Raw genomic sequence first — 14,550 nt, 5'->3', positions numbered from 1 at the left:
ATCTATCTATCTATCTGTTTATCTATCTATCTATCTATCTATCTATCTGTGTCTATCTGTCTATCTATTTGTCTGTCTGTCTGTCTGCCTGTCTGTCTCTCTGTCTGTCTGTCTGTATGCCTATTTTACTATCTATCAATTTATATATATATATATGTATGTTCATATATACGTATATATCGAATCATGTGTAGCAAACCACATAAAGGGGCTTCTTGTTTTTGGCCGCAGTGACTCATATTTCCATCAACAATTTCTTATTGAGGTTATTGATATTGACTGGGATAGCAGGCGTTTCTGCTACTGAAGTGGCGACTTATTACAGTGTCATTGGAATATAGAGTGGTCACTTCTTTGCTTAACCATTCAATGCGTAAAAATGAGCAATTCAGAATGCCCCTAACACATACTTCTATTGCCCCATTGTTCCGGTGCATTAGTAGATCATAATGACCCTGGAATTTTCCAACTGGGAGACTTCCCATCGCCTGAAATAAACAACAAACAGGCGCTTATAAGTGCATTGTCAACTAAGATGGCGTCTGGGTTCGTATAATTATGTAGCGGCTTGACCATTGGAACGTGGTTTCACACTTTAGTACTCACGTGCTAGTGTTGAAAAACCTGTTGATCAGTGAACATCCATTCCGAAACCGTCTCGCAATCATCAGTGTCATCAGTCATTGATGCCCACAGAATCACTAGTATTATCACCTAAGTGAGCTCGTTTAGGCCAGGGCACTCAACTACTAACCGGCAACCATCCGGTCAGTCACAAGTGACTGCTCAGCAGTATGATTGTCTTCAAATTAGACATAACACAGAGTCACTCGTCGTTCAATCACGGAAAACCACATCACGTGTGCACCTATTGACTGGCTCCGCGAGCGTCAACTTTTCAGATAGAAGTTTCAGTCATCGTGTGAAAATATTCTTACCCTGAGCTACTTTTAAATGTTTCAAATAGATTCGACGTTTTTTTGTAAGGTAGCACAGAAACATATGAACCATATGGCACCCAAAGCCATTGCCTGGTTATCCGAAAAGTGACACTGGCTAGGCTTGGATATCTAGATGCCTGGGCTTGCAACCTCGCTGAACTTCGTCTATGAAACCTGAAATGATTAATCGAGTATTTTTAACATTGACCGTCTATTTTCACAGGTACAACTCTCATCTCGATAAACAAACTCATTTTCATAACGCATTGACTTTTCACAAGTGGCCCAACTGAATCTCCTCGTGGTGTTTTATGACTCACCATTTCACCGTATTTCATCACGTTACTTAACACCATCTTCCATTTCACGTGTTCGTATTGTTCCTCCAGTGTGAGCTCTTTTATGTCATTCTGCTCGCGGATGAGAGATAATGACAAAGGAGAGGTATGTGAAGCAGAAGATCAACTTACGCAATTCTAAGCGGGATCCAATGTAGGCAAAACCTTGAAACCCTCACTAAAGTTAAGACAACCGAGGTATGGAAAGACACATACTACTGGTAAATTAGCGACCATTCCGTTGTTCCTGCGGAACCAACATTTCTTAAGGATTTGATGCTCTAAGGATCTGATCCCAAATCACCATCACCATCATCATCATCATCATCAGCAGCAGCATCAGCATCATCAAGAGCAGGGACAGAGGAAAACACTGATGATTAATTACCGTACAAGCAATATAAATTATTTGTAGCGGTAAAAGAAGGGATGACGGAAAAGGAAGGAAAACTTAGGGCTTGCCAACGGCACACACGCGAGATGTCCACATACTAGAGACCCAGTCAGGCAATCTGGATAGAAACTGACAGCATGAGCGCCACGGACATATTGGTTCATTTCGACAGATGTATTGAGACGAAGGCGATCAGGAGAGCCACCAGCATCAACATCATCGCTATCATCCTCAGCATCGTTATCACCATCATCAACGCCATCACCGTCAACATCCGTATTCAACATTCGCGCTTCCCCGCGTGCATTTGAAATCCATTTAAAGCCATATTTGGAATAACGTAATCAAAACTGATGGGGAAAGTACTTAGTACTGGCCTTTCACAGTCATTCTAATGCGCCTGCAGCTCCAGACAATTAATCGGGGGACCCAACCGAAAAATGATAACAGGAACTCAAATAACATTGATTCAAGGACATGATTTGCAGCTTCTTCAACCAAGCACTTTGGAAATCAAGCGGTCTCCATCGTAGAGGGCGAATAACACCAATAGACCCCAGACGTTTGTTAGTCTCTTTCATATCAGAGGTGAATCTGATTGGGAGGATAGTGACAAAATTCGGACATAGAACCAATAGTTTGATTATTTTTTGGAGCCACCGGACTGCTGTGGTGGCAGAATTGCCATAAACATTCTTCACGCTTGCAAACAACAAATAATGGCTTTTGAGAATCATCTGGACTACCATTGGCTGCTGAATATTACCGAACTACCCATCCAAGACTAACACACTTATCTGCAACCGTTCTGTTAAAACGTACCTGTTCCGAATCTATAAGCCAGGCATACGAGTATTCGTCCGCTAGACAAACATCGATTTTCGGGTCCTTACAAAAAATAGCCCAGGATTTTTCATTTGCTTTGGCTGAAGTTGTCGCGTAGACTGCATGTTTAGGGGTTCAGACAACAGAATAGTTAGTACGGGTCAATATCAAAGGTGTGCGAAATAGTGAGGTAAATTGTCGACCAACGGATTCTGTGACTCACAGAAATAATGAAGCTGCAAGACGTCTAGAACTAACACACTACTAAGAAGGTCGCTCACATTTCACTAACAGAACATAATGGTTTTCGTGCTTCATGCAGCGAATCTGGTAGGCGCATTCCTTGACATTCCCTAAAAGTTAATCAAAACTTCATCCCAGACTGGGCGGAAGTTGCCAACCACTCATAAATGAGACATTTATCTGGTTTTGTTTGAGTCATTCAGGCAAAATCAAATGAGTGTGTGAATGCATAATCTGATTTTTTACGGTAAACTCCCTCTCAAAAATGACCACTGACGAGAACGGCCAAAGTTACTGAGGCCACAACCATTAGACCTGTTGGTCGATTGGTTGAAGTGACGCAAAATCCATTTAGCGTTTACAGTATCCACATGGGATTGTTGCTGCAAAGGGACACCAAAATATCACATGGGTTCTACCGGTTACACACTCAGTTCCTCCGCCCATGTGAAGCTGGTTCAGAAGAAAATGCGACAGTAATCGACGGAGGCTGGATTTTGTGCTATCATCGGCTAAACGCTTCTCAAATAAAGTCCTGGGCTACTTCCATACAAAGATCGCGGAGTGAACAAGCATAAACCAAGCTTGGAACTTCGTTCTATTTTACTGATCAACGCCGCTTTTAAACCATATATATGATTGACATTCTGATTGCTATTTCACAGGATCCATGCATGAGTTAGCCAGAAATTTACGCTACTTACTTCCCATATTTGAAGGAAGGACATCTTCAAACATAGAGCCAGAGTAGCAAGCCTCCACGTACAGCACCAATTTGTTGAACTTCTTTTTTGAATGCATGTAGGCGAGGGTATCGTTCAACTCCACTGCATACATCTGCCGCAAGACAAGAAGAAAAATTCTTGTGAGCTCTTGATTAGTCACCTGATGAGTCCGTCACCAGTGATATGGATCACTTGGTGGAAGAATGGGCAATGTTTTGTCCTGACTTTTGCGGATAAATCTGGCTGTTTGTTGGTCGCTCGTGGCCGAAAGGTTACACGTTGCACCTATCGAACGCACCACTGATGATTCGCAATTAGAATGGAAGAGTTGTACATCGCTTCTGGGCTTTTCATCACAGAAATACAGAAATACGAATACATTTTCATACTTCTAAAGATTCGTACTCTCCATGTAGATGCAAAATGTGTGTTGTCTTCTCGGGGAGAATTCAGCTGACGCATTCCTCGTGTCATCCACTCCTCATTAGTGACCGTATACGACCGGCTTCTTTGTTTATGGTATCTACGTTTGCTTGGCAGTCTGAGTGGATCGACCGCAATATCATGTGAGTCAAACGACTTGAAACCTCGTAAAGCAAAGTCTGTGTGACGGTGTCATTTAAAGCATCTTGACGAGACCTATCAAACTTGAATTCCTGGGGCTGTCGAACTTGAGAGTGACGTGCGAACATCGTAGCTTGTGTTCCATTTTTCGGTTGATATGTAGGCCAGCTTGCTTATAAACTCTAATTAATAAAGTATTACCGATATCAATGCGCCAACATATTTACGTAAGCTTCCAATTTCAAAAACTGCGTGCTAAAACCGTGGTTACCAAAATTACATTACTTACATATTCTTCTGGGAAGTTAATATGGGAAGCCCCACCATAGCCGGAGAAAAAGATGAACACGTTGTCATTAGGACCGCTGTTATTGGGTGAAAAGATTAAGGTGGTCTTAAAAAGTAGTCCATTGGGTGGCGTTGTTGCGCATGGGAAAGCACAAAAACCCGCGGAAATGGAAGCATAGCGAACACCTAGTTCGGAATATTGTTTTGTACACGCTGCTGGGATGTAATCGTAGCTAAATTAAATTATAGTTGTCTAATATTTCCATGGCCACGTGAATATGGGAATGGAATTTCCATTCTTTGGTCGTCTGTTGGTGAATTCTTGTATCACGGGATAGGGTAGCCCCTAGTGGTTTCAATGCATGAAAATGGTTGGAAGCAGTTTTCCACTTTAGCTAGGTTTACCATCTTGCCGGTGGAACGGTGACACTCTGGTATTTCGATAAGAGGCTCCTGTTAGCAAGATTACATCTGTTGAATGAAATATCTAAATTACATATAAACTGCTGAGGAAAAATATTATAACCAAGGTGAGACGATCCTACATTGTGAACAGGAATATCCCAGAAGCCATCTGCAAATGTTCCGTTTGTTGGTCGTTGATGAAGATGATGTTCATCTGTTCTCTAAACGTAGTGATCAGCTTGCAAATGTTTCATTTCCAACAGAAGTGGAATCATGAGTGAGTGGTTTGGTCAGAAGCTCCCCCATACCAGTATGATATTATACTGCTGTGACTGGCTCAAGGCAGGATGCACTTCGCGGGGTCTTAATGGTCAATTTCGATCTGTGCTGCGTTGTGACTGGCATTTCTTGAATTCGATTCCTGATTAAAGTAGTTCCTGTCTGAAGATCTTTTGACCAAATTCTGATTGCACGCTTACAGATTTCTGTTGTGTCTTAGTATGGCTTTTCACATTCGATTGGCTCTCACCTCGACTACTGGATTCGGTAGTACATTTTGTGTGGTTGTTTCTGAAGTTTTATTGTGTTGTGGCTCGAGTTTTCCGAGTTTGCTTTCATGGTTGTTCTTCCAGTAAATAAAATCTTTTTATTGTTCAGTTGAGTTCTTCACCTTTGATCGGCTATTCTAGAGACCATCTCTCTTACGTTCTCTATCCCAACTAACTACAAGTGGGATCAAAAACACTGAATTGGTTCAACTTAGTATGGGAAAGGCTTTTAACCAACTTTCTATTCATTTATGATGAGGATGACGGTAATTATGATGACGAAGATGATGATGATAATGATGATGATGATGTTGATCAGGATGGTAATCATGATCAGGGTGATCAGGATGTTGATGATGATCAGATTGATGACGAGGATGATGATCAGGATGGTGATGCTAATGTTGATGTTGATGATGATGATGAGGAGGATGATGATGTTGATGATGACGGTCAGGGTTATGAGTATGATCAGGATGGTTAGGGTGATGATGATGGTGATGATGATGATGATGATCAGAATGATGAGGATGATGTTGATAACGAGGATGTTGATGATGATTGTCAGGATTATGATGAGGATGATGATGGTGATGATGATGATGATGATCAGAATGATGAGGATGATGTTGATAACGAGGATGTTGATGATGATTGTCAGGATTATGATGAGGATGATGATGGTGATGATGATGATGATGATCAGAATGATGAGGATGATGTTGATAACGAGGATGTTGATGATGATTGTCAGGATTATGATGAGGATGATGATGGTGATGATGATGATGATGATCAGAATGATGAGGATGATGTTGATAACGAGGATGTTGATGATGATTGTCAGGATTATGATGAGGATGATGATGGTGATGATGATGATGATGATCAGAATGATGAGGATGATGTTGATAACGAGGATGTTGATGATGATTGTCAGGATTATGATGAGGATGATGATGGTGATGATGATGATGATGATCAGAATGATGAGGATGATGTTGATAACGAGGATGTTGATGATGATTGTCAGGATTATGATGAGGATGATGATGGTGATGATGATGATGATGATCAGAATGATGAGGATGATGTTGATAACGAGGATGTTGATGATGATTGTCAGGATTATGATGAGGATGATGATGGTGATGATGATGATGATGATCAGAATGATGAGGATGATGTTGATAACGAGGATGTTGATGATGATTGTCAGGATTATGATGAGGATGATGATGGTGATGATGATGATGATGATCAGAATGATGAGGATGATGTTGATAACGAGGATGTTGATGATGATTGTCAGGATTATGATGAGGATGATGATGGTGATGATGATGATGATGATCAGAATGATGAGGATGATGTTGATAACGAGGATGTTGATGATGATTGTCAGGATTATGATGAGGATGATGATGGTGATGATGATGATGATGATCAGAATGATGAGGATGATGTTGATAACGAGGATGTTGATGATGATTGTCAGGATTATGATGAGGATGATGATGGTGATGATGATGATGATGATCAGAATGATGAGGATGATGTTGATAACGAGGATGTTGATGATGATTGTCAGGATTATGATGAGGATGATGATGGTGATGATGATCAGGAGGATGAGGATGGCGATGGTGATGCTGAGCAAAATGATGATGATGATAATGATGATACTGTGGACTGAACGTTATCACATTCTCGATTTTCCGTACATCAACTGTTTGCCAAATTGAAGCAAATGGTAAGGAGACGATCTAGTTAGCTTAAAGCCTTTTGTAACGCAGCAGAAGAGGAGAAAAATCTTTGAATTTACAATTACCTAGAAGAATTACTTGTTTGCAACAAATTTGTATTTTTCTTTGCGCACTCTACGGGGATCATTGAAGGATACCTCAAGTATTTCGGAGCTTGCAATCATGATTGCCCTTCCAGTAAATAACACTGCTTTGTTGTACACATGCGTTTATCGCCTTTGATCACCCATTCTTTAGACCATCTCTCTTTCCTTCTCTATCCCTCGCAACTACAGGCGGGATCTAAAAAACTGAATTTGTTCAACTTAGTCTTGGAAGAGTTTTTAACCACCCTTCTCTACGTTTACTTCTTAGACCTGTTAACAAATCTGGTTTAAGCGGAAAAGCAAACCAGCTAGTGGAACATTGACGGAAAAAGATAGCGTGGACTTGGATTTCGATTATCCAAAAAACAGTGTTTATTTGCGTCGCTCAACACCGTGAGTTAAAGCAAATCCTGAATGCGAGAATTTGTTCAGTCTTGGAAGAGTTTTTAACCACCCTTCTCTACGTTTACTTCTTAGACCTGTTAACAAATCTGGTTTAAGCGGAAAAGCAAACCAGCTAGTGGAACATTGACGGAAAAAGATAGCGTGGACTTGGATTTCGATTATCCAAAAAACAGTGTTTATTTGCGTCGCTCAACACCGTGAGTTAAAGCAAATCCTGAATGCGAGCAAACCAAGATCGACCGACCCCGAATTGTACAACACCAAGCAGAAGTTAGCCCATCCGAAACTGCGCAAATTTGAATATTTGCGAAACTTGTACACAATGGTGATTGATGTCAAAGTTTAATGATAACCCATACTCCGAAACGGATAAACCGGGTTTCCCCTGTAGTGAAGTTGATCCTTTTTGACTGACTTCTGGGAGGCTTACTTGAAGAGATTATGTACCAAGTTACTTACGAGAATACTAAACACGCATTTCTCAAATCCGAAGACGGTGCACTGAAACACTACAATTCTGGCTGTGATCAGCAAGGGCATCAACAATAACTACTTTCGCGCCAACTCACCTTTTCAGCACCTTCTTCTTGTCGGCTTCAAGTTTCTCATCGCCTTTTAATACCTTCACGAAATTATCCCGTGTGACATCCTAAGACGGATAAAAATGCATGAACAATTATTCCTGTGACAATGGTGTTCTTCATACTCACTCTATTCACAGTAACCATCCATTTGCAATGTAACAAATTATTGAACTCTACGGTCTGCCCTCCATCTTCAGTCATATTATTTGATTGTTGGTATGTTTGCCAAGCATGGCATCTGGATTTGCTCGTCGTGCCTAGTGTTAGTAGTTGAGTTGAACATAGACTAACAGGAAGCAATACCAATAACCCTCATCTACCTCAGTTGGGAGGAATGGAACGTTTGTGAGAAATAGCCTCTATATTGATTCACCAGCACCCAACTGAATCGCAGTTGAGCATCTCTAATCTATGATATTCTTTAGGTGGAAGTGCTGTCTCGGAATATCACAGGATATTTAATCGAAGAAAGCTATTAGGACAATGTTGGTCCCCGTGCACTTTTCACGTTTCTTTGGACAACAACGCTAGCCTACTGGATAGGCCAAAAGCAGAATGGTGAACTCGGTGGTTGGCTGCCTGATAATCCTCTATGACCTTTTGACTATTGTTCGTTCAAGTGGATTGACCATTCTGTAATATAGTGAAACTGAATAATCTGCCCTGCGGTTTCTATTGTGCTTTGATCTGCAGTGTAAATTTACTTGAATCTTGTGTTACACGGTGAACCGATGCAGGAATTCATCTGATTGCCGCGCATCCGAACACAGGCTTACTTTGCCACGGTAGTCAATTACCACACCGTTGTAGACATCTAGGTGATCGTAGTGATTGAACACTTGGCCTTTAAACGGATTTCTGGAATAAGCGAATGAAAAGTGGCAGTGGGTTATTTGAGAAAATCTAGCATGTAGGTGGAATAAGAAGAAGTGAAAGGCCGAAAAATGCTTCTGGTTCCTGGGCTTGTTATCGAATAAATGTTCAGGACGATAAGTGCACCTTCTGTCACATATTCGATTCAGTGTGACTAACAATCGTTTACTCAGAAATAATTTAGGTATACTCCAACGATACTCGTGGACTGCACAACAAAGAAAAATACAAACTTGGTGCAAAAATTTAATTCTTTTAGGTAACTGTACATTCTAAAAATTTTATCCAGTTCGGCTGCATTACAAAATATTTTTAGCTTACTGGATTGTCTGCTTACTAATTCCCCAAATCATTTGCCGGGTGATGTACTAAAGCATCTAGATACCAATGTGATTGCTTTCAGTCTGCTGAGAAATCAATCGAGGACATGTCATCCTCATCATCCTTATCATCATCATCATCCTGATCATCATCAGTATCATCATGATCAAAATCATCAACATCTTCATCCTGATCATCATCATCATCCTGCTCATTATCATCATCACCGTAAACGGCATCATCGCCACCATCAACAGCAACATTGTCACCTTCATCACCATCATCAACATCGGCATTATCACCATCATTATCATCCTGATCATTGACATCATCGTCATCAACATCACCATCATCTTCATCATTACCATCATCATCGTCATTACCTCCAGAATCATGATTATCTTCCGAGTCATAATCATCATCTGAATCATCATCATCTGAATCATCATCATCATCATCATCAACATCATCATCACTTTCATCATCCGCAGCATGATCGTCGTCATCATCAACATCCTGATCACCTTCATCATCCCGACCATCATCGTCAGCATTGACACGTCATTTAAATATCAGCGTGATTCATTTCAGACTACTGAAACCGGCACTCAAACGAGTACATATCTTCGTCATCTTCATGGATATCATCAGCTTGTGCTGGTTGCATCAGTGTTCTATGGCGTCTACAGTCATGAAAACGCATCAACCAAAGGAAAATCTGATGTGACGGCAAGACAATGGGACATGTTAAAGCCAAACAACGAAGTGTGTTTCTACACTCCACTTGTTACCATGAAGCGGATACTGTACGCGATATTTACTTGGGATTGTTTGCAATATCGTCGTAGGCAAAGGTAATTATATTCTCCGGTGGAACATTGTTTTTACGCACCAGTTGATACGCGTGAAAAACGTCCGCCTGAATGAGAACAAAATGACAGTTGGATTTAGGATGAATTGAGGCGGAGTGGGGCATGGAGGCTAAAGACGGTAAGCAGAGTGTGCAGTAAAATCCATACCCGGTGGAGTATCCGTTCTTCAAACAGCATTCGGATGCACTATCCCAAGAAGAGGAAGAACGATTCTACTCCTGATGGGCTTAGGTGGACCACACTTCCACATTCATTCAAGTGTCCGAACGATGACGTGCTCACCGAAGCTGTACAATCTTGGTATCTCTTGGCTTCGAAAGCATGTCGAAATCTGTCGTTCGTTTGTGTACTATATAAATAGTCACATTATGGCCAAAATCAATGGTAATAAATTATTACCCACTGAAACTTAAGAATGGATACACACGCACTGAACTAGTGTAACATTTTCAATATACTTCTCATGTAATCCCATGCAAATGACAGAGGAGCGGACGATCGAATTTGACCAAGATGGATTTCTATATGTTTATTCCAACTACACGCTACTTGATCTCACCAAGTGGTATAGATTTATCCACTCACATTGCCTAGCGATTTCGTTGCTTTCGCCGTAACATCCAATGGTGTTGCTACGCCAGTTGATTTTGTTGAGATTTCTAGGACCTGGTCACTCTAGGCTACGGTGCTCCCGGGTCCGTGAGCGTTTCTCTAATATGATGAAGCAACAGTGTCATGTTTGATTATTAGTGGTGACTTAAAAACCACCGAAATCGTGTTTGATAGAACACCATACCTTCCGATCACAGGCCTTCATTTCACCTCTCATAATGCGCCACAAAACACTTATGGATGACGAACGTCGGATGTCGATTGACGAGAATCACACTATGCACCTCAGTAACATCTGAGGATAATAGGACCGGAGAATTGACCCCACTTAAAGTATAATATCGTTTTACGACAAGCAAATACTGACGAAACCCAATACAACCCATGAAATGTGCGTTGATTATTGTGTCAATATGTTGCGGCTTCCATTCACCGTCTTTTCGATTGAAATATCACAGCCACGGAGAAATCTAGGTAGGACACAACTGTTTGGGGACCACGAATTCAAACTTACACTTTGAAAACCCTTTCTTACGGGATTCAGTTGAACTTCTGAGACTCAAACCATTGAGAAACCAACAAAAACCTACTTGGTGTCGATAATTTCGCCAGGTTTTTGAACCAGCGACCAGGACAACCCAATTCTTTGACGGCTGGTTGTAAAATATAGATGAACAATTTTGGAAACCGACGCCTTCCAACACTGCAACGTGGTTGATGCAGAACAGGAACGCAATAAGAACGGAACAAGGACGCATCATATCCAGGTTTACTTCAAGTTCCATGTGTCTGGAATTTTATACTGTGCGTCTCCTGTGATTCGAACTTTGCCTGAAAAATGTATGAAGATGTCGTGAAACAGCTGTCCACCACAAATCCAATATGTCTGCGGTACAAAGTTTATGCTAATCTGGGTATGATCGGCTATTTTGATCAGCTTGTTCAATGGCTGATCATTCGCTCAAGGTTTTTTTCAACAACGCGTGCACATTGATGATTTTTTGTCTTTTCTATGGGGATCATTTGATTGAGCACCTATGTGCTTCAGACAGTAATGAGCAGCAAACTGATTCTGCTAATTGATTTCAGTTAGCGGCTTGCTTCATAAGTACTTTTACTAAAACGTTTGTTACCGAGGGACATTGATGCGGCTTTCAGGAACACGTTGTTTTTCGCGCGAATTCGTGTAAACGTGACCTCGTCAAAACCAAGGAAGAATCTAGTGTCGCTCTCGTTGCCCCTCATACTGCTGCTGGTTTATAATAAACTTCACGCGGGATGGCAATAATAGAACGATTAGTGCGACAACGTCCTGCGCGTAAGCCTGATTCCCATCAATCACTAACATCCGGAAGGAATGAACACGCTAGAAATCTGGTGCAAAGAAGTACGAATTCCTAGAAACTTACTCCGCAATGCTCACAAAATAATGAGACCCACAAACCGCACCGCAACCTCAAGACATCGAGGAAACAAGAAATGCGCGATGCTAATCGTAAATTTTGAAATAGCGTGTTCGCTCTGTTCCTTATTGGTGAGAACTTCTCTGATACCAGCACGCTTTGAATATGAACCACCAAGAAGCGCGAGCGGGGTGCGATCAATATTAAAACTTCTTCATTGAATTGCGCGGGAGTTAATAATGGTTTGAATTGAAAAATTAGAGAGCACCAGGTCGGCATTATCGTTAAGAAATAACACAGTGACGAGCAATAGCGTCATCGGGATCTAGTTATCACGATGGTAATTTTTTGATGGCTAAAATGCGAGCGACAATGTAACGACCTGCGAAGATTAGTCAGTGAAATGCAAACCGCGGAGACACAAACGATTGGTTGTCTGCGCCCCATCCCACCATGTCGCAACTAGTTACACACAGTGAGGGCTGTTGATTGGGTTCCCCCGTTGATTCGTGTCACACGACCAAGGCAGACTCAGCGTTCGTAGGAAATGTTTTGATAGCACAGTACCGGGTTTCGAAGGCGTATAGCGACTGCCTCGGCAGTTGTCAAGCAACGTCGTTGAATAGATACTGGCAGTCTATTCGACACGCGGTAAATGATCTGAAACGGCTCATTTAGCATGACTACGTGCCCTGTGTGGATTAGGTGGGATGCAATTTTGCTCCTGGCTGAACTGTTGTGGTTAGTGGTGTTCCGCTAAGAGAGATGCTCGCGTATTCTCTCAGAACGTTGCCGTGTCGTGCGCCCAACATACTCCGCCGAACCACAGCAGGAGAAGGAATACACAACCATATTGTGGGTGAGGATTGGCATCTTGCCTTTGAGTTACAGGTTAAGCAAACGGATTGTTGTGAACCAAGACCGCCGAGTTCCAGCAGGAAACGTGAGTAGTAGGGATTGAGACAAGTGGCGACTGACTATGTCCGCCAACAGATAGCCTTTATAAGGTAGACTCAAGTATATTGGCTTCTTTCCAACGGACGTGATAGGCGGTTGGTTATAAACCTCTCCGGGTAACAATTGGCTCGTTGCACGTTAGCAGTTTACTGCCGTTCGGAGTCCAGTGTATCAGCGGAGCAAATACGTTTTGCTTGGTTCTTTAAAGTTTGAATCAGGGTTCGTTTTCGCCTCAGTGGCACAAAGCTCAGGAAGTTTTTGTACTGCCCAGTCCACGTGAGCTCCCTGTAAACGGATGTCTGAATTGAACCCATAGAGAATCTGATTAACTTAATGTCTAAGAAGTGGAAAATCGTTGTCAATTTCAGTTTAAAAAGTCGATCGAATAGAGGTATGTGCTTAGTTGAAGTTGGTCAGGAGAGCATCCATTTCGTGCAACCATAAAAGTATCATCTTCCTAACTTCGACAAAAGTGCGATCTATTCAATCGATCAAGCTCCATTTCACCCATAAATATATCACTCAAAATTAGGTCATGAGGAGAAATCATGCCTAGTTTATCGATCTGACGGTAAAGTGGAGATTCAAATTGGAATTGTAGGTTGAAATAATGAGTTGGTGGTGGAGTCAAACTTATGAGTCAATGTAACAAAAGTAGTGAAGTTACGTCAAAAGACCCCATGAATTGGAAACCAATAACTACATCGTTAATCACGTAGGCTACAACGGCTGAAATCTTGTCGTACCAGTTAAGAAATTTTGACCCAATATTGGGGAATTGCGTGATATGGAGAATTACATATATTCGATATCGGACTCAACGGATAACCCGATTATGCAGCGGATTAAAGGCGGTTTATGTTTGCCAGTTATGTCGTGGACAGTTCAAAATTCTGGTTAAGTAGGTTCCCAAGTTGCACCTCAATTGCCAGTTTGTCATTTCTACGGCGCGGGCAGCAGAATTTTGGGCCTTAGTGATAGTATCCTCAAAAACGTTAAATGGATAACAAAATCAGAACAATTGTATACGTACCTCTCAGGGTTTTCGGGAAGTTTCATTCGCGGATTTTCCTCACCCAAGTTTTGTTTATTGTGAATGTTATGTTATCAGTACTATTTCCAAAAAAAATTGTAAATCAATTATTTCCAGTAAGTTTTTGGTGCAGGCAAACAATATTTCTGTCTACAAGTTTGGCAATTCGCTGCCCAAACCAGGAAGGTCATTTCAATTTTCAATCCGATTACAATTATTCGAAACAATTGACCTGATGAAGATATAATCAAAAAGTTATTGCACGACACTGTGTTAACCTTCAAACCATGGGAATATTCAAGCAATAGTCGTTAAAGCAGAGATCGTGAAAAATTGGCCGGTTGTGGCTTCGCTTCGTAGTGAGAAT

General features: G+C 41.4%; 2 protein-coding genes across 2 annotated transcripts in view; both read right to left on the bottom strand.

The window, feature by feature from the left end:
- The window catches only part of T265_15375 (hypothetical protein), a gene marked incomplete at both ends in the record, with an annotated part of 6,350 nt that extends 1,352 nt beyond the window's left edge, over nt 1–4,998 (bottom strand). Inside the window, 5 exons of the mRNA XM_009177787.1 lie at nt 1,262–1,351; nt 2,496–2,617; nt 3,446–3,578; nt 4,320–4,424; nt 4,951–4,998. Coding sequence (XP_009176051.1) covers nt 1,262–1,351; nt 2,496–2,617; nt 3,446–3,578; nt 4,320–4,424; nt 4,951–4,998 — 498 coding nt within the window. The remainder of the gene's footprint in view (nt 1–1,261; nt 1,352–2,495; nt 2,618–3,445; nt 3,579–4,319; nt 4,425–4,950) is intronic.
- A 1,975-nt stretch (nt 4,999–6,973) lies between these two features.
- On the bottom strand, nt 6,974–14,209 carry T265_11191 (hypothetical protein; the record flags this gene model as incomplete). Its single annotated transcript, XM_009177786.1, has 7 exons — nt 6,974–7,037; nt 8,098–8,177; nt 8,835–8,970; nt 9,413–9,781; nt 10,128–10,225; nt 11,381–11,579; nt 14,184–14,209. The coding sequence occupies 7 exons, from the start codon at nt 14,207–14,209 to the stop codon at nt 6,974–6,976; spliced, it is 972 nt and encodes a 323-aa protein (XP_009176050.1).
- Between the last annotated feature and the right edge of the window lie 341 nt (nt 14,210–14,550).

This window comes from Opisthorchis viverrini (assembly GCF_000715545.1).
Source record: "Opisthorchis viverrini unplaced genomic scaffold opera_v5_463, whole genome shotgun sequence".
In the NCBI taxonomy this organism is placed as follows: Eukaryota; Metazoa; Platyhelminthes; class Trematoda; order Opisthorchiida; family Opisthorchiidae; genus Opisthorchis; species Opisthorchis viverrini.
The sequence above is the reverse complement of the archived record's forward strand: the minus strand, read 5'-3'. Positions and strand labels throughout refer to the sequence as shown.